At 38.6% G+C, this 24,649-nt stretch overlaps 1 protein-coding gene across 1 annotated transcript in view; it reads right to left on the bottom strand.

Moving 5' to 3' along the window:
* Adamts19 (ADAM metallopeptidase with thrombospondin type 1 motif 19) overlaps nt 1-24,649 on the bottom strand; it is a 209,084-nt gene that overhangs the window by 64,576 nt on the left and 119,859 nt on the right. The window contains exons 12-15 of the mRNA XM_052742227.1: nt 19,912-20,042; nt 18,819-18,991; nt 12,962-13,089; nt 546-666 (exon numbers count right to left, since the gene is read on the bottom strand). Of these exons, the coding sequence (XP_052598187.1) occupies nt 546-666; nt 12,962-13,089; nt 18,819-18,991; nt 19,912-20,042 (553 nt within the window). The remainder of the gene's footprint in view (nt 1-545; nt 667-12,961; nt 13,090-18,818; nt 18,992-19,911; nt 20,043-24,649) is intronic.

Raw genomic sequence — 24,649 nt, 5'->3', positions numbered from 1 at the left:
CATGTACAGAAGAGAAAAAGAACACAGTAGGGGGCTCTTGTTATTAATGTTCTTGGAAATTTCCCCCATGTTCTGCCACTCCTGTTCTGATTTCTACCATGTTATACTATCATTTCAGCTTTCAAAAAATTTCCCCTTGAAATTTAGTAAAAGCATTATCAAAAAGGGAATGGAAAGCTGAAACCCTGAATACTAATATTCTCAATGATTGTTTCAAGCTGTTGCAAATCACCATTTTTGTTAGACATGCTTTTCACTGGCTAATAAGCATTTTAGAAGCCTGGTAACATAAGCTGATGCAAATTAGATTACTTTCTTCCTGCTCTAACTTCTAGAATGCACAACACATGACTTCATGTTTTCATTATTGAGAAATAAGCATGTCCAAGTTCCTACCTCACATCACACATATTGTATGTCATCACAAAAATCACTGGAAATGTGTTCAATAGAATGAGAACTGTGATCTCTAAATCCAATTTAGTCTAATTTTTGTCCACAAAGACACTACAGTTTATTAAATATGAAAAATAAAGAATAGTTACCTGCCCCTCTGGTGTGATTAAAGTCTCCTTTAATGACTTTGCATGATTTTCCATTGCCGTTGCATACACCACAATGATCTTCCCTGGCAAGAGACCCCAATAAGCCATCACAGCCAGCTTTCTGTAAGAAAAAATGGGCATACATCAAAAGTTGAAGTGCTCTCCTGGGCCTGCAGCCCTGGCTGTAAAGAATCATGCCCAGTTCTGTGCACCTCCCCCGGCCCCGGTAGCAACCTCCACAACACTGCTTGAGGACTCAAGGTCCTATGCACCTCCCTCAGGTAGTGACCCTCTACCCTGCTACTAATGCTGCACCAGGAGCCCAGTTAAAGAGTTCTATAGAGCTTCTCCAGGAAACATTCCCTCCCCACGCACACACACACACACACACACACCTGGCCCCGGCTACCTGAGGACCACCAGTAGAACCCTGTGAGCCTTCCATAGATTTCTGGGAATCTTCAGCAAGAACATGATCATTGCATGTAAGATTGGCTCCTGTGCTCAGAAGTTGCACCAGCCTTAGCTGGGCTAGGACCATTTCTGATACTCTAGATGCAAATCAATACTGAGTGGGCCAAAGGCTGAAAGCTAAATATCAACCAGTTGGTCCAAAATCTGACAAATTTGAATAATAGCAAATAGAGACTGAAATGTCTACTTTACCAAAGTTGGGACAGATATCTCTAACAAAACACACTACCAATTATGTAACTTCAGGTACCTAGGTCCCACAACAAAATCACAAAAACAAATATCCAAGAAGGTATACTCTCTCCAAAAATTAGTACTCTAATATTAATGTTCCCTCATAAAAGTAACTGATACACAAGACAATTATTTCAAATAGCAGTTATGAATATGTTCAGAAATGCAAAAAGGATATTAATAAATGTCAGAATGAAGACCATGAAAATAAAAACACTCAATAAAAGGAGGAAAACAATTCAATATATGGAAATACGTTTTAGGAATGGGATACGGGTTATGAATAATGCCCAAATGAAAAAAAAATTTTAATGAAAATTTCAGTAAGCCAAATAAAAAACTCAGAAGAAAGTATTATAAATAGAATGGATCAAGAGGAAGAGGGAACATTGGATTTGAAGACAAGGTAGAGGAATTGGATCACTTGATCAAGGAAAATTATAAATCAAAAAATATCCAGGAACAGAGCATGCATTAACAATGGGACGCTAAAAGAATCATAGGTATATATAAAAAAAAAAAAAAGATAAAACCCTTGTCACAGGCCCAGAAGCTATTTTTTTTTTTCTTTTTTTTTTTTTTTTTTTTTTTTTTTTTTGGTTTTTCGAGACAGGGTTTCTCTGTGTGGCTTTGCGCCTCTCCTGGAACTCACTTGGTAGCCCAGGCTGGCCTCGAACTCACAGAGATCCGCCTGGCTCTGCCTCCCGAGTGCTGGGATTAAAGGCGTGTGCCACCACCGCCCGGCAACCAGAAGCTATTTTTAAAAAAATCATAGGAGAAAATTCCCAGTCTAAGGAAAGAGATGCTTATCAAGATGAGGAACACAGAACACCAAATAGACAGGACCAGAAAAGAAACTCCCCACGTCACTTAGTAATCAAAACACTGAATGGACGGAACAGAAAGGGTCTTGAAAGCTGCCAAAAAGGCTAAGTCATTGAAAAAGGCAGGCTCAGCAGGGTAACAACATGTGCTCATTGGAGTTTTTAAGAAACTGAAGGGACTTGGACCATTATTCTCCAAGTTTTTAAAGATTCCAGACTCTAATGCAGTCTACTATGGCCATACTACCGATCATAATCAAAGGATTAAGAAAAACGTTATATGGTAAAGGCAGTTTAAAAGTGTGACAACAGATCCCATACTAGTGAGGAAACTCAAAGGAATACTTTGGACTGAAGAAGGGAATAAGCATGTCCAAGAGATGGTAGTGAAAAGATAACATTAGATAAGTGATAAACAAAGAAAGTCTGAAGAAAATAAACACTATAAAATCAACAAAATGACTAAAATCAGTATGTAACTTTTAATAATAACTTCGAGTGTCAATGGTCTCAATGCTCCTTTCAAAAGACACAGGTTATAGAAAGAATTCAAGAAATTAGATATAAAAAAAACAAATAATCCAATACAAAACTGGGGTACAGATCTAAACAGAGAATTTTCAGTATAGGAAACTCAAAGGCTGAAAAACACTTAAAGAAATGTTCAACATCCTTAGCCATCAGGGAAATGCAAATCAAAAGTATTTTAAGATTTCATTTTACACCTGTCAGAATGGCTAAGATTAATAATACAAGTGAAGACTCATGCTGGTGAGGATGTGGAAAAAGGGGAACATTCCTCCACTGCTGATGGGAGTGGCCTACTTGTACAGCCACTGTGGAAATCAATATGGCAGTTCCTCAAAAAAAAAAAAAATCTGGAGTTGATCTAAGACACACTATACCACTCTTGGGCATATACTCAAAGGACACTCAGTCCTACCACGAGGACACTTGCTCAACTGTGTTCATTGTGGCTTTCGTCATAATATTCTGGAACTGGAAACAACCTAAATGCCCTTCAAGCAAAGAATGGACACAGAAAATGTGGTATATTTACACAATGGAGTATTACTTAGCCATTTAAAAAATGACATCAAGAAATTTGCAGGCAAATGGGAAAAAAAATCCTGAGTGAAGTAACCCAGGCTCAGAAAGAAAAATATAGCATGTATCCACTTATAACTGGATATTAACCATTAAGTAAATGATAATCAAGCTATAATCCATAGACCCAGTGAGGTAAGGTAAAGAGGAGAGGTCTAGGAGGATGCATGGATCTCCCTGGGAGGGACACATAGAACAGATTTTAGGGTTGGACTGGGTGTGAGTGAGGATAGGAACAGGAAGATTGGGTGGGCAGGGGAAAGGGAAACAGAGTAGAAGGAGAAAATGGGGGTGATACAGATGAAATTGAGGGGCATTTGAAGGATGATATGAAAACCTAGTGCAGTTGAAACTTCCTAAAATATATGAGGGTGATCGTAATTCAGAGACTTAATGAGCTCTCCTAATAATGGGGTATACTGAGTCTCACTGGCTATCTCTTTTCACCAAATGAGGCTTCCAGTAGCTGGACTGGGTTGCACTCAATTGAGCTGTTGGCCAAAGGATCCCATAGAAATCCCCCCAAAACCCAGGCTGTTGCAAAGACAAAAGGTTGCTCTCCACACACGGCTCCATTGCCAACGACAACACCAGCACAACTCATTGAACTTGGAGGTGCCTGTATGTTGCCTTCTCCCCTACGTACTAGTGTCTTTGGTGTATAAAGAAACTTTGCAGCTACCAGAGGGGAAATGTAAACACCAACCCAGTCACAAAACTTTTGATCTACAATCTGTCCTGCCTACAAAATAAGCTAAGACAACAGTGGCACAGAACTTGTGGGAGTGGCCAAACAATGTCTGACTTGACTTAAGGCCCACTCTATGAGAAGGAACCCACATCCAACACTACTTGGGTAACCAAGAACCAGAGACCTAGCGCAAAACCAAACACTACTGGTCTAAAAAAAAAAAAAGAAAGAAAGAAAGAAAGAGAAAGAAAGAAAGAAAGAAAGAAAGAAAGAAAGAAAGAAAGAAAGAAAGAAAGAAAGAAAAAGAAAATACAAGTATCAATAAAATGACACCTAATTATATTTTGCTATGCTCATAGATCACTGGCTCATTCAGTCATCATCAGAGAAGCTTCCTTTGGCAACAGATGAGAACAGCTGCAGAGAGCCACAGCCAAAACTATGCAGAGAGATTCTAAATGGAAGGTTAAAAGTGTAGGAGCTAGAGGGGATGAACAAGCCCCTCTGAATCAGTTGAGCAAGGCACATGTGAACTCAATGAGACTGAAGCAGCAAGCACAGGACTTACATGGGTCTGTACCATCCTCTCTGTATGTATTACAGCATTTTTTTGTTGTTGTTGTTTTTTCGAGACAGGGTTTCTCTGTGTAGCTTTGTGCCTTTCCTGGAACTCCCTCTGTAGTCCAGGCTGGCCTCGAACTCACAGAGATCCATCTGCCTCTGCCTCCCGAGTGCTGGGATTAAAGGCGTGTGCCACCACTGCCCGGCCTGTATTACAGCCTTTAGCCTACTATTTCATGGGACTCCTGGCCGTGAGAACAAGTGGGTCTCTAAATTCTTGTGCCTTCTCTTGGGACTCTTTTCCTCTTGCTGGGCTAACATGTTCAACGTCAGTATGATAACTTTTGCTTTATCTTACTACATTTTATTTTTTCATGGTTGTCATCTCCTAGAAATCTGTTTTTTTTTTTTCTAATGAGAGACAGACATCGAGTGGATCAGGAAGAGGGGGAGGGGAGGTGGGAGGAACTGGGAGGAGTAGAGGGAGGAGAAACTATAATTAGGATATATGGTGTCAGAAAGAATCTTTTTCAATAAAAGGAAAAAAAAACAACAACAAATAAGAGCCATCACTGTTACCAAGAACCACACTTATCACTAGAAACAGAAACCACCTTAGAGTGAAAGTATGGACAAAGGTTCTCTAAGAAAATGTAACTGGGAAACAAGAAGTAGTTGCTGTTCTAATAATTGACAAAACAGACTTCGAAATTAAACTAATTAGAAGAGATGCCAGGTGGGACACAGAAAACTTCCAGCGACAGCAGTAGGTTACTTCATACCAAACAAAGGAACATTCCAGGAAGAAGACATGACAAACTTTCATGCACCAAACTTTATGAATCAAGTTCCTCTAAACGTGATGCAACAGATTAACGCTAACACATTCATATGAGGTAACGCCCACACTCTACATTCACCAAAAGACAGATCATCTGGGGTGGGGGGAGGTGAACCAAAGAGTGTCGGAGGTAAGGGATGCCATAGTTCAAATGCATCAAACAGACAGAACATTCCATCCACACACTAGACAATATATGTTTATCTCAGTAGCTCACGGACCCTTCAACCCAAGAGAGCATATAGTGGAACATAAAAAATAAACTATCAACAAATATAGGGAATAAATAACTCTTTATATCTTATTTAACCTCAATAAAGTAAAAGTAAGTACTAACAGCAATTAAAAAAAACCCACAGAAAATATACAGTCATGGAGATTTATGGGCACTGGATGGATTATTCAAAAAATAAAAAGAGAAAGTTGAAACTTAGCTGGAGTAGGAAAAAATAAAAATAAAATGTGACATATTGAATTAAATCTACAGGGTACAACAAAGGCAGACCTATGAGGAAAGTTTACTGCTCTAAGTGCTTACATCAAAACCGAACAAACAACTTAGTGATGTACTGTAAGGCCTTGGAAAAATAAAATCCAAACAAACACCCAAAACAGTAAACAGCGAGAAATCATCAAGGTCAAAGCAGAAATTAACGAAATAAGAATGAAAAAAAAATACAATCACTTAAAGGAAGATCTGGTTCCTTGAAAAGATAAACAAGTTTGACAAAACCTTAGTCAGATTAATAAAAAGAAAGAAGACTCAAATTAATAAAGTTAGAGATGCAAAAGGAGATATTACAACAGACACCATTGAAATCCAGAGGATGGGAAGAACACGCTTTCAAAACCTCCATTCCACAAAACTGGAAAGTATAAAGAAATTGAGGAGTTTCTTAATGCTTCTGACATGCCGAAGTAATCCAGGAAGACATAAATATTTAAATAAATCCATCATGAATAACAAGGTTGAGTCTGCAATAAAAATCCTCCAAACCCAAACCAGCCCAGGCGTAGGTGGATTTATTGCAGAGTTCTAGCAGACCTTTAAGGAAGAACTAAAGCTGATGTTTCTCAGACTGTTCCATAAAATAGAAGAGGAAAGGCTGCTTCCAAATTCTTTTCACAAAGCCAGCATTACACTAACTCCTAAAACATCTACAGTTGATAAACATGTTCAGAAAAAGCAGCAGGATGAAAAATTATACATAAAACAGGCAGCCTTCAACATACCTCAGACAATATCTTGAATTAAATCTAACCATGGAAGCGAAAGGCCTATAAAATGAATAGTTTAGGACTATGAGGAAAGAGATTGAGGCACACACCAGAAGTATGCATCATGGATTGGTAGGATCAGTATTGTGACAGTGGTCACGCTACCAAAGGCAATCTATAGATTCAGTACAGTCTCCATCAAAATCCCAATGCAGTTCTTCACAGATCTTAAAAACACAACCTTAAAATTTATATGGAAACACAAAAGACCTAGAATAGACAAACAAATCCCAAAGAATGAAAATACTGCTGTGAGGTATTACAACCCCCAATTTCAAGTTATAATACAGAGCCATAGCAATAAAAAGACCATGGAGTTAGCATTAAACAGATGCATTGAACAAGGGAATAAAACTGATTACCCAGATATAATTCACACACCTATAGATACCTGATTTTTACAGAGGCCAAAAATACACATTGAAGAGAAGACAGTAACCTTCAACAAATGGCTCGGGTCCAACTGGATAGCTCCATGTAGAAGGAAGTTATTAAGTCCTATCTTTCACTCTACACCATACTCAACTGTAAGTGGATCAACACTCTCAATATAATTCCTAATGCTTTAGTATGTTTGAGGAGAAACTGGGGAATACACTTGAATTTATAGGCACAGGTAAGGACTTTCTGGACAGGACCCTGGTAACGTAAGTATTAAGATTAACAATTAGTTAATGGGTCCTCATGAAATAAAAGTTTCTATATAGCAAATGACACAATCAATCAAATGAAGAGGCAGCCTAAAAAATGGGAAATGACCAATTTTGTATACACCAGCCATATATCCAAGAGTGGGGTAGAGTCTAGAATAATAAAGGACTTAAAATATAAAGTTAAATACTAAGAAAAACTAAACAATAGTTCTCAAATGGCTAAGGTACAACATCAGGAAAATGCAAGTTAAAACTACTTTGAGATTTCATCTTACTCCAGTCAGAATGGCCAAGGTCATAAAAACAAATGACAACAAATGCTGGCTTGGATGTGTAGAAAGGGAAACCTTACTGACTGTTAGTAGAAGTGCAAACATGTACAGCCACTACGGAACTCAGTGTGGAAATTCCTCAAAAGGCTAGAATAGCTCTATCATATAATTCAACTATACCACTTTTGGGCATAATCCAAAGGACTCTCTATCCCACTACAGAAACGCTTGATCATCCATGTTCAGTGCTGATCTACGTACAATATTCAGGAAGTGAAGACAGTTCTGAAGTCCATAAACTGATGAATGATATTACTATAACAGTGTGGTACATTTACACAACAGAACATCACTTTACTACAAAGAACAAAAATGAAATTATGGATGTTGCAGGGAAATGAAGGGAGCTGCAAAGATTCCGAGTGAGGCAAACCACACCCAGAGATACAAACTTCACCTGTTCTCTCTCAAATGAGGGTGCTAGCTTGGAATCTTTAGAAACATGTTTTTAAATTGAAGTGGCCAGGAAACTAGTAGGGCACAATGAGTGGACAAGCTTACAAGGGACCAAACAGAGAAAAACTCAGTGGGCATGAACAGGGAATATAAAACAGTGGGCAAGAAAGGTTAATGGGATGGGACAAAGGAGGGCATGATTGAGGAGTAACAATATGGAGAGAGAGAAGACCAGCACTAAAGACCTTCAAAAAAGCCATGTAGAGACCTAGTAGCAGTAGAAAAGCTTCCTAAAACACACACTTCTGCCTATCTAAGAAGAGTCCAAATGGAGTCACCCTATAACAGGGGAATACTGCTCTCCAGATGCTATAGCTATCTAATTTAAAAAAAAAAAAAAGCCCAGTGGCAGGTATGAGGAACCTCTTTCCAAGATTTGGGTCACTTAGCCCCTCTAAACATTACAGTCTATTGCCTTTTTTGAGTCACAGAACAGGTTAAAAATCCAGTTGGTGTCCACATGGGAGTGCCATCTCTCCTCTCTAGCTTTTCATGATGCTGGGAGGTGCTATGCACGATACCAGGGAAGTAATCAACAGTTGTATCCAACTGAGAACCCTGAAAACTATAGTTCCAGTGTCTGGCAAAATGAAAACTTTGGTGCAATAGTGGCAAGTTTTTATGGGCATAAAGGATTAGATTTTAAGGCCCACCCAGGGAAACGGAACTTATATATGTCATCCATTAATGGGGCCAAGAATCCATGGCTGGGTTATAGTCCTGAGGAGAGAGCCTATTACTGTAACTATGGTACATGGGCAGGGTGCTAAACTGCTCCCTAAGCTCTTATCTTTGCATCCACAGAATTGTGCATATCTCAACCTTAACCAGAGACACTTCTTTTAACTGTAGTAGATGGTATAACAGGCCCATACCATTCTCCCAAGACTTAGCAATCGTGAGAGAAGAGGAGGGGGATATTTCCATTTAAAAAAGTGTTTTCAGGACATGCCAGGGCAGTTGCACATATACTAACTCATAGCAGCTATGGATGTATAAAATCAAGGAAGACAAAATCAAAGCACGGGTGGCAGAGATGCTCAGGAAGTTCCACCGCTAGACGAAGAGCTATGAGCAACTGATTGATGATGCTCTATCTAGGGCGAAGTACTTTGCTTTAGGGAGGCGACCCTTCGGCCAGTAAATGACCCTACACCCATGTACATCCTGGCAGCAATAAGTGGATGCAGCGAGTTTAAAATGGAACATAGGAGACTAGGAGGGAAGAATGGTTGGTAGGATATAGGAAAAACTGAGGAGGAGGGAAGGTGGTGTGAATTTTTATAAAAGTCCATTATATGTATGCTACTGGCATTACCTTCCTAAGCTGTTCACCTTCTGTTTCCAGGTTCACGTGAGTCGGCTGAGACGACCAGTAATAAAACGCAAAGACTTCAACTTTTACTGGCTAAGTATTTATTTCTAGATGCTCTTTAATCTCCATCCTACATTTTTTTTTCCATTTAAACACAAAGGGCAGATTTTTTTTTTTTTCTTAGCCAGCACCCAGGTGTTCCTGAACTCCTGCCAGGTGACCTCCACACATGTTGTATTTTAAGCACTTCCTGTGATGGTCACTTCTGAAATAAGCTTGACTAGCTGACCAAAGCCCTCCACTAACCACGGATTGTATGCTCTGACACTGCTGGGCACTCTGACATGAGGAAGGTATGCCTCCATAGGCAGCATTTATGTGCCTTTTGCTGTCTCTGAATATCCACCCCTTAGCTGCTTTGTATAATCTGTTTGCTTCCCAGATCATAACAGTATCAACACCTGTCACAATTTGATTCTAATTTTTATATTTAAATTTCCCCCATGTATTAGGGTCACTTGTCATGTATTAGTTATCAGTCTCTCTTTTGAAACTTTTCTTTTATTTATTTATTTATTTTTATTTTACAATACCATTCAGTTCTACATATCAGCCACGGATTCCCTTGTTCTCCCCCCTCCCACCTCCCTCCCCTTCCCCCCAGCCCACCCCCCATTCCCACCTCCTCCAGGGCAAAGCCTCCCCCGAAGACTGAGATCAACCTGGTAGACTCAGTCCAGGCAGGTCCAGTCCCCTCCTTCCAGGCCGAGCTAAGCAATCCTGCATAGGCCCCAGGTTTCAAATAGCCAACTCATGCAATGAGCACAGGACCCGGTCCCACTGCCTGGATGCCTCCCAAACAGATCAAGCCAATCAACTGTCTCACCCATTCAGAGGGCCTGATCCAGGTGGGGGCCCCTCAGCCATTGGTTCATAGTTCATGTGTTTCCATTCATTTGGCTATTTGTCCCTGTGCTTTATCCAACCTTGGTCTCAACAATTCTCACTCATATAGACCTTCCTCTTTCTCACTAAATGGACTCCTGGAGCTCCACCCGGGGCCTAGCCGTGGATCTCTGCTTGCAGATCCCTCAGTCATTGAATGGGGTTTCTAGCACGACAATTAGGGTGTTTGGCCATCCCATCATCAGAGTGGGTCAGTTCGGGCTGTCTCTCGACCATTGCCAGCAGTCTATTATGGAGAAGGGTCTCTCAATGGCTTTTTTGAAGTATTGATAGACTAAATTCTTCTTGGTGTATGTATGCTCAACTTGGGAAAACAGAATCATATCTCCTCAGTATCAGTGAATGGCAATATTTATTCAATAGAAAACAGTAAATTCATTTGGTCTCAGCTTTCTTTGGACAGAATAATTCTAGGAACATGTAAAAGTGATTTGTTCAGTAACTCACACTTCCTTGAGTCATCCAGGGTTGTGAATTCCTGCCCTTGGTTCACTTAGGAAGTGAGGCCACCTGTGCAGTGGAATTCAGCTGCTCAGTGGCATTAACATACGGACCAGAACATAAGTCCTTCCAATTTCCTCAATAATTTCATTTTCTTCAATAATAGTTTCTTTTGTTCAAAATAACATTGGGATATCATTCAGTATTTACTTTTGACACTAGAAGACCAGGAAAACCCTTCCTTATCTTTACAGCAACGGAAACTTTACTGGGCTAAACAGGCTACTCCATGACACCCCTTTTGGGGCTATGTATTCATCATATTTAGAATTCCAGAGTTAGTTTTGTGACCATACATTTGAGATTAAAAACAAAGCAAGCTAGTCAAACTTCTAGTTTTCAGAGTGCTGTCAGAAAATACTGCATGTTTTTCATCATATTTTGACCAAATGATGTATTTTAGTTTTAAAAAAACACTGAATCTTGATATACTCTGATGCAGACAGAAGTCATATGCCATTTCAGAGAATTCTACTCAAATTATAATAATCAGATTTATGGGAGCATTTGTGTAGAATTTTGGTTGGCATAATTTTAATGTCTAGCACAAGGCTCTGTAAAATATGAGGGACATACAGCACTGTGATGTGACAATCATAGCTGTTCGGGCTCCTCTATCCGACACATACAATTAGGAATATTAATTTTTAAAAATAAATCAATTTACAAATACACTAGCCAGATAGATTCATACATCACAATGAAATGAAATTGCAAGTTGAATTCCGTAATATATAATTCTGAAAGTAAAATATGTATAAAGACTATTACCAGTGGACATTTTTCAAGTCACAGTCATTCTCTATTGCTATGTGTGACAGTACCACACAGCTCAGTGTTAAACTTTACAGCATCATAGCAGAGTACAGAACGTTGAGACTGTGGAACACTCAAGCTGTATGAGGTTCCAATTTCTAACTATAACTATATAGCCTGTATTGGGTCACTCATCAATCCATGCCAAGCTTGTGTGTGTTCAACTGTGTATTTTCTCAGTGGTAGGGTAGAGGGAATCATTATGTGATTTTCAGAGAACTATATAGAACAAATTTACTGGCCATTGTTCTAAAAAGTAAATTTGCAGATCACTTCATTGCATGTGTGTCTAGTGTGTTTGACTGATTTGAGAACATGGATTCCTAAGAGAAGCTGTGGCTTCAGTACAGTTACACTCAGCTAATTCTCTCATTTCTCTCCCATTTCTAGAAAACATATCAGAAATTGCCTTGAATAAAAATTGCAACAAACTAACTCACTCACTAACAAACTGAGCCATATGGCCTCTAAGGACACATTTACTTCCAGGAGCTGCTTGAATACACACACACACACACACACACACACACACACACACACACACACACACACACGTGCATCTGAGGACAGAAAGGTCTCTTTTCTCAGCCCCTAAAATGACAACATTGGAAAGCCAGCCCATAAGAAGTCCTTGTGGGGTCAGCATTTTCCTTGTGTCCAGTCCTCTACCCGTCCGTGTTCACAGTGATCACCGAGATGCTTGACATTGAACTTCCTGTTTACTAATCTTCCAGGGGAAGACAACCTGATACAGAATCAGAGTTATGAGGAGAAAATTTGCATTGTAGCTTTTGATATTTCCACTGGGCTATTCATGCTCCTTTGACAGAAAATCTGTTTCTAAAGACTGATGTAAAAGAGCCCACAAGCTCACAGTAAATGAACATTTTAAGAGCAAGCTAAATACAAAAGCCACCATTAAAAATAGAGGCTGCCTTTGAAAATTGATTGAGTCTGTAATGTTGGTAAGTATTTGAATATGACAAGTATGAATGGTTTTTAATTTATTGTGACTCCTATCTCAGGATAGGAGAGAACTGGAAAACTGGAGTGTTCAACTCTTTATTCTGGAATGTTCTCACAGGTAAGTGTTCCAACTGTAAGAAAGAGATCTATGTCTGTATCTTAAAATCACCAATTCTTTCAGCTGTCAATGGGATCTGTGGGTCACTCAGTTCTCACTCATCCTTATACAGGTTGAGACATGGCATTTCAAGTTTAGTTTGTCTTATTCACGATCCCAGAAATGTCTGAACCACCCAATTCTCCTGAAACTCAACCCAAAGCATTTCACCATGTTATGAAGCTTCTCAGTGGACGCATGGTATCACTTCAGCATGTAGAGTCTCGCTTCAGGAATATCTTACCTGGCACCTGCCATTTGCACATATATCTAATCCTTGGTATCCACAAGAAGTTCCATCCATCACCTTTTCTGATAGAAGAACAGACTGTTCCTTTCCAACAGGAGAGCAAAACAAGGCGCATGGTTTTTCTATATACAAAATAGATAAGACAAGAATATTGACTCATCAATATTTTTTACCTTAAGCTCTATTTTTTCCATAATGATACTGTGTAAAAATATAATTCAATGCTAATTGAGCAATATAACATTAAAATAGATTCATACTAGAGGTTTATTGTATTAGATGCCATGTTTTCCTTAGAAGCACCCAGTGCATATTAATCTCCACCTTTAGAAATCTGGTTTCAAATGATTTTCAGATGTGCATTTTCTGGCACAAAACTACAGAAAACAAAACAATTTCTCCTGAAATATATTTGGTCCATCCCAATTTTTGTCCATATCTTTTAGAATGACATTTTCCTTACTCTAACCACACATCAGGATTCTACTCATTTAAAAATTCTGATTAATATTCAGACATGAAGTTCTTTCGATGTCTTTCACTTATAAATCTTAGCATAATAACATTTAATTTTTACATGCATTTTTGAATAGAAAATTACTAAAGCAGGAAAAACAACTGTCATCCCATTCTCTGTATTCTGCGGTTTCAGAAACAACAAGCGTGATTGTGTAGGAACTTCCACCACGAGGCCCAAGTGCTGATGTGTTAGGGGGACTCAATCCCTTCACTGCTTACTCAGATACCATGTCAGTGCGTTTGATGTCCAGGGTGGGAACCACTGATTCAGGGTGAGGAATCCTTGAGATGCTCGCATTCTTCCTCTGTGCCTCGCCGAGCATGAAGCAGGAGGGTTGGATTTCAAATACTCGCCTCTTAGACTCAAAAAAAGTGGCATCATTTTTTCAAAACGTGTTTCTACTTTGAAGCCGTTTATGGAGGATCTGTACTGTTTGGTGACACCAAGAGTACAGATAATCAAATCTGAAACTTCAGCACAGCCTCCATGCTACATTACTACTCTCCTGGCTTGACACCAGTCAGCGCTTTACTGCTTATTAAACTTGTATAAATAGGATGGAAAATAGTTTACAGCCCTTGACACGGTTCTTGTGTCTTCAGCAAAGTTCCACGTGTGCTGATGGTATTCTATAAATACCAAATAACAGCCAGAGGCATGGAACGGGGTATCACTTTGCAAAGAGAAGACAGACAGTTAAATGAGCCTTCAAAACTGAACATTTCAAACAGTTTTCACATGTGGCTTCTGAATGCCGCTCTGAACAATTTGGGGGAGTTGGACTATGGCCTTTAATGTGCATGGTTTTGAAATTTTCCTTTAAGATGCCATTAGAAGCCACAGTAAAGCAGTTCAGTGTGCTCTCACACCTCACAGCAAAGTGTGCTTCTTCGAGGACTGCTTACTGTGTCAGATCTTTGGACTTAAAGGCAGCTGCTACAACCGCAGCACTTCAAAAGTGGTAAATGTAATTCTCTTTCTAGAATTTTCATTGAAGACAGAAGCACCTCAGATTCATGAGTTGAAAGGAGTTAGCCCTCGTGACAATCCCACTCATATTCCAAACAAGAAGTCTGAGGAAAAAATATCTCTGTATTTTTCCTTTTGTATCATATTGGCAATACAATCTCCATAATTTGACTTTATAGATGTCATAAATCTTTGATCCCATTCTTTCTTCCCGGAGAATACACTGGAGACTGACACCAAGGTGATCCCTGAAGCATGCCAGTACTTGGCAAGCAGGTGACTTGATTTAAAGGGACAGCCCTTGCCAAGGTGCACATTGTACCTGGATTAACAGCAGAGCTTCAGCCTTCAGAGGGGATGCAGATATACAGGAACACTGAAGCCACAAATCACTTTTCTTTATAACAAGGAATATTCTCTACCTCAATAAAATCCTATATCCAGATATCCTTCCATGGTTATACATCATAAAAGAATAACAGATGTACCCACTATATTATAAGATAACATGTATTATCAAGAATTTGGATTTACAAAACCATATATTTCATTTTCTTCCCTAGTGTGATATGAAGGATAGTTATTGTTGTGTATTTTCTCAATCACACAGACTGATGAGCTCAATGGATCCATATTGAAAAGTGGTTAAAATATGCAATTCAAAACCATAATAAAATATGAACTCACCCTTGTAGAAGGACCATTATGAAAAAGATAGCATGCATTCAATTGAATGTAGAGAAAAGGGAATTGTTGCAGGTGTGTAGGAAGGATGCTTAGTGAAAAGTTAAATGAACTTTCACATGATCCAGCATGCCTACTGTTAAGCATGTCAGTGTGGAAAAGAGAGATTCAAAATCATTGTAGCAGTATTTGCAATCATCAAGAAATGGAAATAAACTATGTATCAATGTCTGGGTAGATAAGTACAATATGCTCTATAATGCTAAAAGTATGAAGTCCTGTCATTTTTCAGCACAATGGATGGAATTTAAGATTATCATATTATGTGATATAATACAGGCAAGTAAGGAAAATATCACATGATCTCAGTCATATTTGAACATAAAAGTTGATCTCATAGAAGTTGAGCACAGAATGGTGATTACCAGAGTCTGGGGAGACAGAGGCATGATACATAGGGAAAATCTGTCCAGTGAGTGCTAAGAAGTTCTGGTATCCTGCCTGTCACAGACTGATTATGTGACAACAGAATGTACTACACATTTTTTAGGGCAGGAGAAAAACAGTTGACAGTTTTAGCATAAAGAAATGGTAAATGTTTAAGGACATAAATATGTTTACTTTTCTTTGAACATTGCACATTATTATAAAAATATTGATGGCACCATATAAAAATGTACAACATTCTGTTACATGAATCATTTACATATAAATTTAATTTTAAAATGCTTTTCTTTTGATTATGTAAATAGTATAATTCACTGATGGTAAATATGATGATATAACTCAGGCTTTCTTTCATTCATTATGATTTATTTATTTATTTTAAATATTTTTATTTACTCTTGGGGTGTGTGTGTGTGTGTGTGTGTGAGTGTGTGTGTGTGTGTGTGTGTGTGTGTGTGTGTGTGTGTGTGTAAGGTGGAGAGCAGCATTTCAGAGTCTCTCTCTACCTAGAACATGGGTTGGAGAGATCAAACTCAAGTCATAGGCTCTCGCCTGATAAGTTACCTTTACTGTGATTTTTTACAAGAATACATTGATGCCCATTTTGATTGATTTTCCTTTAATCTGAAGGAAACCTGTTCTGCTCACTTATTCCACATGAGTAAGTAGGTTTCAAATGAATGTACCTTTTATTAATCCTTCAGCCAATTAGAGGTGATGATGGTATCCCTCAGATAATGAAATAAAGTGAATGGTCATATTAACTAAACCTTTACAATTAGAAGATATTGAAAATATGTACAAATTTATGCAAGAAAAATCATTAAAAGTTGGATATATACCAATTACTATACTTAGAACAGACATTAGAGGGAATAGAGATGACCTAAAGTATGGTATTACATGATGCTTGTTGGATGCTTGGAAGGGATGTATGGCCAATTTGGGTAATCAGGGGAATTCTTGCTTCCTACAGGATTTTCATAAACTGACTTTCCCATCCCAAATCACAAGGTTTCAAGGTACATTAATAGTAAGTGAGATTAAATCTTGAAAATAAAAATAATGCTAAGAAACTCCCTTGTCTAAGGACTTGAAAATATGTAAACATTATATATTTGAAGACGATATAGAATTTGTTCTTGCTTCTACCAAGGACTGGAAAAAGCAGTGATAGAGGTAAAGCAGGAAGAAGTTTAAGGAGGCAACAAAAATCCTTAATAATCAGGTGGTTAAGTCTGTGTAGCTGAAACGGTGTTGTGTTCATTGAACTAGACCTCATAAAAGGAACAAGTGGGAACGGAAAGGAAGGGTTAAGAAGGTCCAGGATGTCTAAGTAGAGATAGCAAGCAATTCACTGGAGACATAAATTTGAAGCTCAATGGAAAAATCTAACCAAAGACAATGGGATGTGTTATTCGCACATTTGAACTCCCGGTAACGATGGTCTGTCCAGGAAGAAGATGCCGTGCAAGTAGAGAGAGCATCTCTAATAGTCGGAGGGAGACAACACTAGACACACTAGGGAAGCCAGATTTCTGCTGGGTCATGAACTCCAAGACACACAAGTGTTCAGACAGGCGAAGGCTGGTCACTGGTTTGACATTTCAAGTAAAAATAGAACAGGAAATCACACACAAGCCTTAATTTTCATGAGACTCTTCAAGGACATTATAAATATTTGTGTTAGGGAAGTCCATATTGGAGGTAAGAAATCAAAAGATTTTAATGGGAGAACGTGGGTCCACATTTTAAGGTGGTTGTGCACCAGAGGGAAGTTCTGTGGGTTTATTTTGTGTGTGTGTGTGTGTGTGTGTGTGTGTGTGTGTGTGTGTGTGTGTGTGTATGTGTGTGCGTGGGGGGGGGAACTACATCTCCTAATGAACTGGGTTTATTATACCCAACACAGAGGGACTTAAATATAGAAAAAGAAAATCAAGCTGATCAATAAGGTAACAGGAAAGGAGAAGAGGGTGGGATCAGGGACACAGCTGGAGACTAGCCTTGGGAAGAGGAATTGGAATCCTGCTGCTTAGTAGGAACCAGATGAAATAAATGTCTGTGGACAGGGCTAAACCTAATGGTGTGACAGTGAGAAGCTAGAGGTTGTCTGATGGCTATTTTTTTCAGTTATGTTGTATAATAATCTATACCTCTCCATTATTATTTTATGTTGTTGTTGTTGGCTTTTTTTTTTAATGTTCGTGTGTTTAAGCCAAGACAGCTGAGCTTAAAGGAACCTTGAGCCATCAGACTGCAGGACACCAAACAGACTTAAGGAAACATGGGGAATCACAGTCCATCTTGGAAATGAGAAGAAGTAAAGGTAACCCTGGTAGCATGATGGAGCCACAGAAGCCACTGCCACTTTTGCTCACTGGCACACAAGTGCACATTTGGTCATCACGGGGAGTATTGTCATCCTAAACTAACACTGCAACAGATGATTTTCTTGAAATTCTTATTTTTAAAGTCATTAAAGTTTTATCAGTTTGTAAAATAAGATAGTCTACAAACAACCCACGTACTTCTCAGTTAAGATCCTCAAAGGCTGTATGTACCTTGGTCATTGTAGTAAAACATAGTAAATTCCTGAGTTCACTGTTAACTGTGTGTGCTAGTCTGTGTCATTTTATCAAATATGTGGGTGCAAGGACCACTGCCACAGGCAGGCCACATTTCTCACCACCACTAACCCTAGTCCCTAGCACCAATCATCTGTTTTCCTTTCTGTAATTTTTGCCACTTCAAACTGCAATCTCCATGGATCACACTGCAACACATGGCCTTGTGTGGCTGCCATTTTTTATTTGGCACAATGCCCTGCAATCCATCAAGTTTTATATCTTTCAGTAGTACTGGTTGCATAGTATTCCATTACTCAAGCATTCAACTTCGACATTGCTCATTGCATGTTCAGCTATTTTAGAGACTTCCAAACTTCCCTCCAGAGTGACTGCTCCATTCAGCCATATCAGCAATGTTAGCCATCTCCTCTTTCTTCTCATCTTTACCAGTATGTGATATGTTTATTATATTTTTATGTTAGCTATCCAAATAGGTATATATAGTCATGGCTCAAAACAATTTAAAAAAATATACATGTTTAGTCTTGTGGTTGTTATTTGCCAGAAAAGTCAGGAAAAAACCAAAGTCTACAAATAACTATTAGAGGATTTGTAAAAAAACACAAGTATTATTAAACAACTGGCATCCAGCTGGTGGCCATACCTTCATCGAAGACAGCTTGCCACTGAAGTGTATTCTTTGGGTACGAAGTTCTAACACTATAGGCCTGACATTGCCAGTCTCTGAATCCAGGCAAACCTGCAGGACAAGGTGGATTCTCACATATTCTGTATTGTTTTCTGGGGCCATTACAATCCCTTGCTTCAGAACCTAGCCTAGAAAAAGAGTACAGATAATAAATTTCACCCTTTCCCCACAAGTACCAACTTTTATAAGTGAAAGCCATCACATTTATAAGATATAATCCTTTCTATTAAAATGTTTCTCTAAAAGCATGGACACACTAAATGACTAGGGAGAGTAGGACATTCATAGGCCTATTAGATGAAAAAAAAAACCATTTTTTTCAATGCTCAAATTATCTTTCAAAATCCATGAATGATAAAACTGACTTTAGATAAAATAGAAAACATAATTCAAGGGCAGAGCTCAGGGCCACATGTAAAGGCTGGCTTTCCCATGTGTCAATTGACTCTGAGGATTATAAAGCTCATATTGTTAGTAAATTCAGAAGATTTGCAGCTGCGTATAGCTGCATTGTGTCCCTGAAGACCATAAAGACACACTGAGTAGAACGCCTCACTCCCCTGTGCTCTCCAAAGGTGCAGTGGCATTTGAGCAAGAGGGCCTGTTAATGACCCTCAACTGTACCTGGGCCCAGCATGGTTCTTTGTTTGTTCTTTCTGTTTCTGTCTCTTTAACTTTTATCATCACCAACTTGGCTCTCATCCTTTGCCTTTCTGAAGTCCCATCATCCTCTTGCCTTTCTCTTAGTTCCTTCAACTGTTTACTTGACTTGTCTAATGTCCTGCTCATTTAAGTACATTTCATTAGACTTACACGTGAACAATCTCTTTTTTTTTTTTTTTGTAGATTTCATTACTCATTTTTAGAAAGGCTGATCATTGTTTTCTGCTTAAAGGAGAGCTTTTATTTTATATATAAGTAATTTGAGGCAGTAGTACAGTTGTAACAGTTTCTTTCGTTTTCCATTATGATTGACAGATGTAAAAAGCTTTGAATTTCAATACTGATGACTCAGCGCCCTCCCCCAAACCAGGAGCTGTGACTTTACCCAGGACACTTGCGCTCTCGACTGCTGACCCCAGAACTGCAGCTTCGGCTACAGGAACTCCACGTGCTCCACTCTCCAGCCAAGTGCTCAGGTGCAGGGGTCCTGCGGGTGCATTCTCCAGCCTTACACCACTATTCCAAAAGTCATGTCTTAGGTGAACAAATCAGGGCACAACTGAAAATCATTCACTGGTCTATACAGTCACTGAAATTAATGCAAGTCAGTTAGGTCTATGGCAGCCCAAGGGCCAAATATAAAGATTGCAACAGATAAGAGTTAGCCAGCACTTGCAATATCAAGGCCCACTTGCTTGGTTCTGGTGTCATTAACAGTCACGACATGAAAACAGTGCTCAGAGATTGACTACAACAGTGCAGAAACATCCTGTGCTAGGAGGGAGAAAGAGTAGAGAGAGTGGAGAGGGGATCTGTGGTTGTAAAAGCAGAAGGAAGAAAGCAAACACATTCTGTGAAACTAACTAAAATGGGAAAGACATAAATAACCCCCGCACATGCACACACACACACACACACACACACACACACACAAAAGAAAAACAGATTCCAAAGCAGCCATGAATAAGTATAGACAAACAGCAATAATTATCCTGAAACTAGGTTGAAGCAAACATTTCAGCAAATGAGTTCCCACTAACACTATAGCATGCTCTCATTTGAAAGCCGTTTGTTTGAAAGATCTGAGCAACTGGGTTGTAAAATTCTGCATTTCACTTTCAAATTTTGTAGCTAATTTAATATCTTTAACTAGGAAGTGTTACCATGAGAACAAAGAAGGGCATGTGGTCTTTGTATTTTTTTTTTCTTTAAATTCATGTGTCTTTTTCATGAGTTAAACCAATAGCCGTGAAAGGGGTTACTTCTATGGTTTTTGAGGAATGATATCATAGGTAGACCCAGTAGTTATCTCTATGGTTATTGAGGAATGATGGAATATGTGGACAAAGCTGCTACAATTTCTCCTGAAAATCGATCACATAGATGATGGACACAGGAAACAGGTACAAGGCCACAACATCATACTGTGAATAACATGTTATAATACTAGGACCATTTAGATTAATAATTATAAGAAAGCAAGGCTAGGAAAGTTGATCCTTCTGACCATGGGGATCTGCCACACTGCAGGGCATCCAGACTTGAAAAGGATTTTGAGAGAGGTACAGAAATACTGTGAGTCTCATCTTGCTCCTGTCCAAGGTGCAAAAGAAGCTTACTCAGCATAAAGACTTTATGTTTTGCAGAAGTTGAGTGCAGCACAGAGCACAATGCAAAAGGATTTTTGTGGTTAACCACAGTAACCATAAAAGCTTATTAGGGGACATCTGTGGTTGGTATCTAAAATGAATAAAAAAAAATTTTAAAAAAAGCTTATTAGGGGTACCATTACAGTAATTCTGTGAATAGATTTTTATAAACCAAAGTTCCATTCACTCAGAGGATTTTAATTAATGTGTTGATTTAAAATCATTTTGAGGATTTTTTTTTACTATTTTTAGAGGGAAGAACTGAGAAAACAACACTATATCATCTAGCTTATATCCAACTGACTTTTTATAAGCAAAATTAATCAGTTTCTCTATATATTTTGTTACATCAAAATTTTAATTCAACCTCTTTTAGATTTAATATGCTTTAAGTTTCATATTTTGAAAAACAAGGTGGGATGTGTCACTAGTGTAAGTTTGCTAATAAATAAACTAGAGATTCATGGGAAGGTTCAATCTGAAATGTGAAAAAAAAAACACAGGAAAAAATGGTCAATGTAGAAACTTATATATTACGTACTAGCTTTAAGCACTCAATAATGTTATGGGAGCCATGGAAAAATCCCAGTATAAAAACTGTCAAACTTAAGTTGGTCACAGTGTTTGGCTTGCTTGGAGAGTGTTTACTTTTCCCCGGGTGCATATCACAGACCCTTGCCCATTTAGCAGCAAGCTGGCACTGACGGGCTGGGCGAGAGTTCATAGAAGACTGGAAGTCTTCTGGAAAGCACTGGGACTTGGTCTGCATATAATTTAAACTAGATCACATCTGGCACATGAAGAAAAATGGAAACAGACACGCAAGCCAGCATGCACACAAAAATTGGTGCTATTTAAAGAAACTGTAACACGATATCTAAGGTTTGTCCCCTTGTGGACAACCAGGTCTCTGCACCAAGGAGACCTGCTTCTCCATCTTGTAGGTAGTGTTGTTTCTGTGTTACGGAAAGTGCTAATTTTGCTTAAATCATTATGCGATAAATTACTATATAAAGCTTTCCTAGTGATGCACTCCTTAAATATGGTAGCACCATATTTTGTATCATATATCCGTCATTTTTTAACCTCAAGAAGTAAATGCTACTTATACTTTAGATAGCAAAAAATTCTATTATCTACAAAATTAGTTTTATTTACAAAAATGTTAATACTATATAATTTCCATCATTTCTGTGGCAAGACATGCCCTAACATGTCTGGTTGTGTTCCGTGCCGCCAAATGCTTATGTGGACCTGCATAGGAGGTTTACGAGAACAGAACTGGTGGAAGGGCAAGGAGATGTCAAAGTGGCAGGACTGTCCTCTCAACACACCCTCCGTACACACTGTGGAAATGGGCAAAGCTGACAGCGGCCTTCTGTTCATACACCTGGTGGTTGTCAGGGCATGGAGGTCTTCATTTTCCCCAGTAGTAAATGACCATGGCTTTTTCAAGGGTCTTAACTCAGGAAGGTAAGTGACTAGGCAATGAGTCCTTCAAGGTATCTAATGCAAAGTTGCTGTTTAAGCATTCTTTCCTCTCTTTTCATTCTGAGCACATGCTGTGAATAAAAGAAAACCTGCCTACTTGCTGTTTAGTACTGAATACTTTATTAACTTGTTTTCTACATTGTTAATCAAAATGCTACATATGGTCCAATGGTTATATCGTAAAAAAAGAAATGCTTCTTTTACCTTGTAAAATGGTGTCTAAAACAGTAAATAAACATCTTCCTTCAAGATCATTTGACTAATAGAATTATATAGGTAACAAACACCCTTAGTGGGAGTACACTTATACCACTTAGTTCTTACCACCATGGCAAAAAAACCTTTAAAATTTCCCAGCTTTGTTTCTTGTTGTGCATCATACCAAGCTAATAGCATTTAGTGTGAGCCTATGGCATTTAAAGATTAGCAGTAATGCTGCCTCACTCAGTCTTGATGAAGGGGGAGGAGCTTGGACCTGCCTCAACTTGATATGCTTTGTTGACTCCCATGGGAGGCCTTACCCTTTCTGAGAAGTGGATGGGGGAGGGAGTAGAAAGGAGGTGAAGGGAGAATGGGAGGAGAGGAGAGAGGAGAAAATATAGTTGGTATGTAAAATAAATAAAAAATTTTTCATAATTAAAAAAATTTTTAAAAGAGAAAAAAAACAATTGGTTAAAAAAAGATTAGCAGTAATGTAGCAAGTCTGGAAATTCTCTAAATGATGGCTCCTACAATATCTAGGACACAATGGTCTTGGAAGAAGCTCACATGACCCAAGAAACTGGGAAACTCATTACACATTTGCAAATGCCAAGCATTAAGAACTTCTAGAAGAATATCATTAGCATGGTCACAAGGAAAGAAAACATTTTACCTTTGATAAATAATTAGAGTTTTGGCTGAAAGAACAAATTGACTTTAGAGATCTCAAGAATTTAAATTATTCTGAAGTACATAAGAAGAAAACTATTAGAGTGAAAATATTTAGAATCCACATTACAAAAATGAGGCACTAAATAAGATGAATGACTTGAGTGATGTTGGAGAACTCCTGGCCAGATGTTCAAGGCATCCCTCTGAGATTCCACATTGGTGTTTCTAGGATGATGAAAATTATTGCCTTTCCAGGGTTTTATGATTTAAGCAATAAATGACTCAGGTTAATGTCATGAGACAACACTCCTGATAAACACGCATTGTCGCACCTCTGTGTATAATTTGAGAAAAAATAAAACAGACCTCAATCTTCATTCTCTATTTAACCTCATAGAAAAATATTTGGCACAGTCTGTAAACAACTGGCTGATATTTCACAGAGTGCCCCCCAGGAGGCCATTCCCATATTGAAAGTGACAAAACACTTCAACTCTTCAAAAGGAGTCCCAATTTAAACAATGTGTAGGTTTTTTTCTCTTTTAATTAAAGAAATCATAGAAGTACATGCTTATATCCATTCACCATGGCTTCCTAAAACCAATCCAGCAACCCTCCCTCTTTTTACAAATGGTTAACTCTTTATGAAGAAAATATTTTTGAGAATATCATATGCATAATGAAATATGCTCATATCTAACCTCCTATTTCCTTCTTCCAGTACCTTCCATATCCTTCTAAACATGCCCTTCTCTCAACTTCGTTTGTTCTCCTTCCCTCCCTCCCTCCCTCCCTCCCTCGCTTCCTTCCTTCCTTCCTTTTCTGTCTTCCATTTTTGTTGGCTAACCCTAAGTCTAATTAGTGCTTCTCATATGTACGTACAGGGGTGTGGGTTCGTCAATGCCAAACATCTGAGTGGCCACATCCTCACAAAAGGATGATTCTCCCTCCCCTACCAACCTGCCACTGTCAATAACATCTCACTAAGGGCTGGGGCCTGAAAAAAACCATGACCTCTTTATAACATTTTCAAATTAATTTCTACTAGTATAAAAGTAAACACATGCTATGTGACTATACAGCATGTGCATTATAGCACAGGAAGCCTGT

Source organism: Peromyscus californicus, unplaced genomic scaffold (assembly GCF_007827085.1).
Source record: "Peromyscus californicus insignis strain IS unplaced genomic scaffold, ASM782708v3 Scaffold_17__1_contigs__length_78620276, whole genome shotgun sequence".
In the NCBI taxonomy this organism is placed as follows: Eukaryota; Metazoa; Chordata; class Mammalia; order Rodentia; family Cricetidae; genus Peromyscus; species Peromyscus californicus.
Note: the sequence above shows the minus strand (reverse complement) of the source record. Positions and strands in the feature narration are given on the sequence as shown.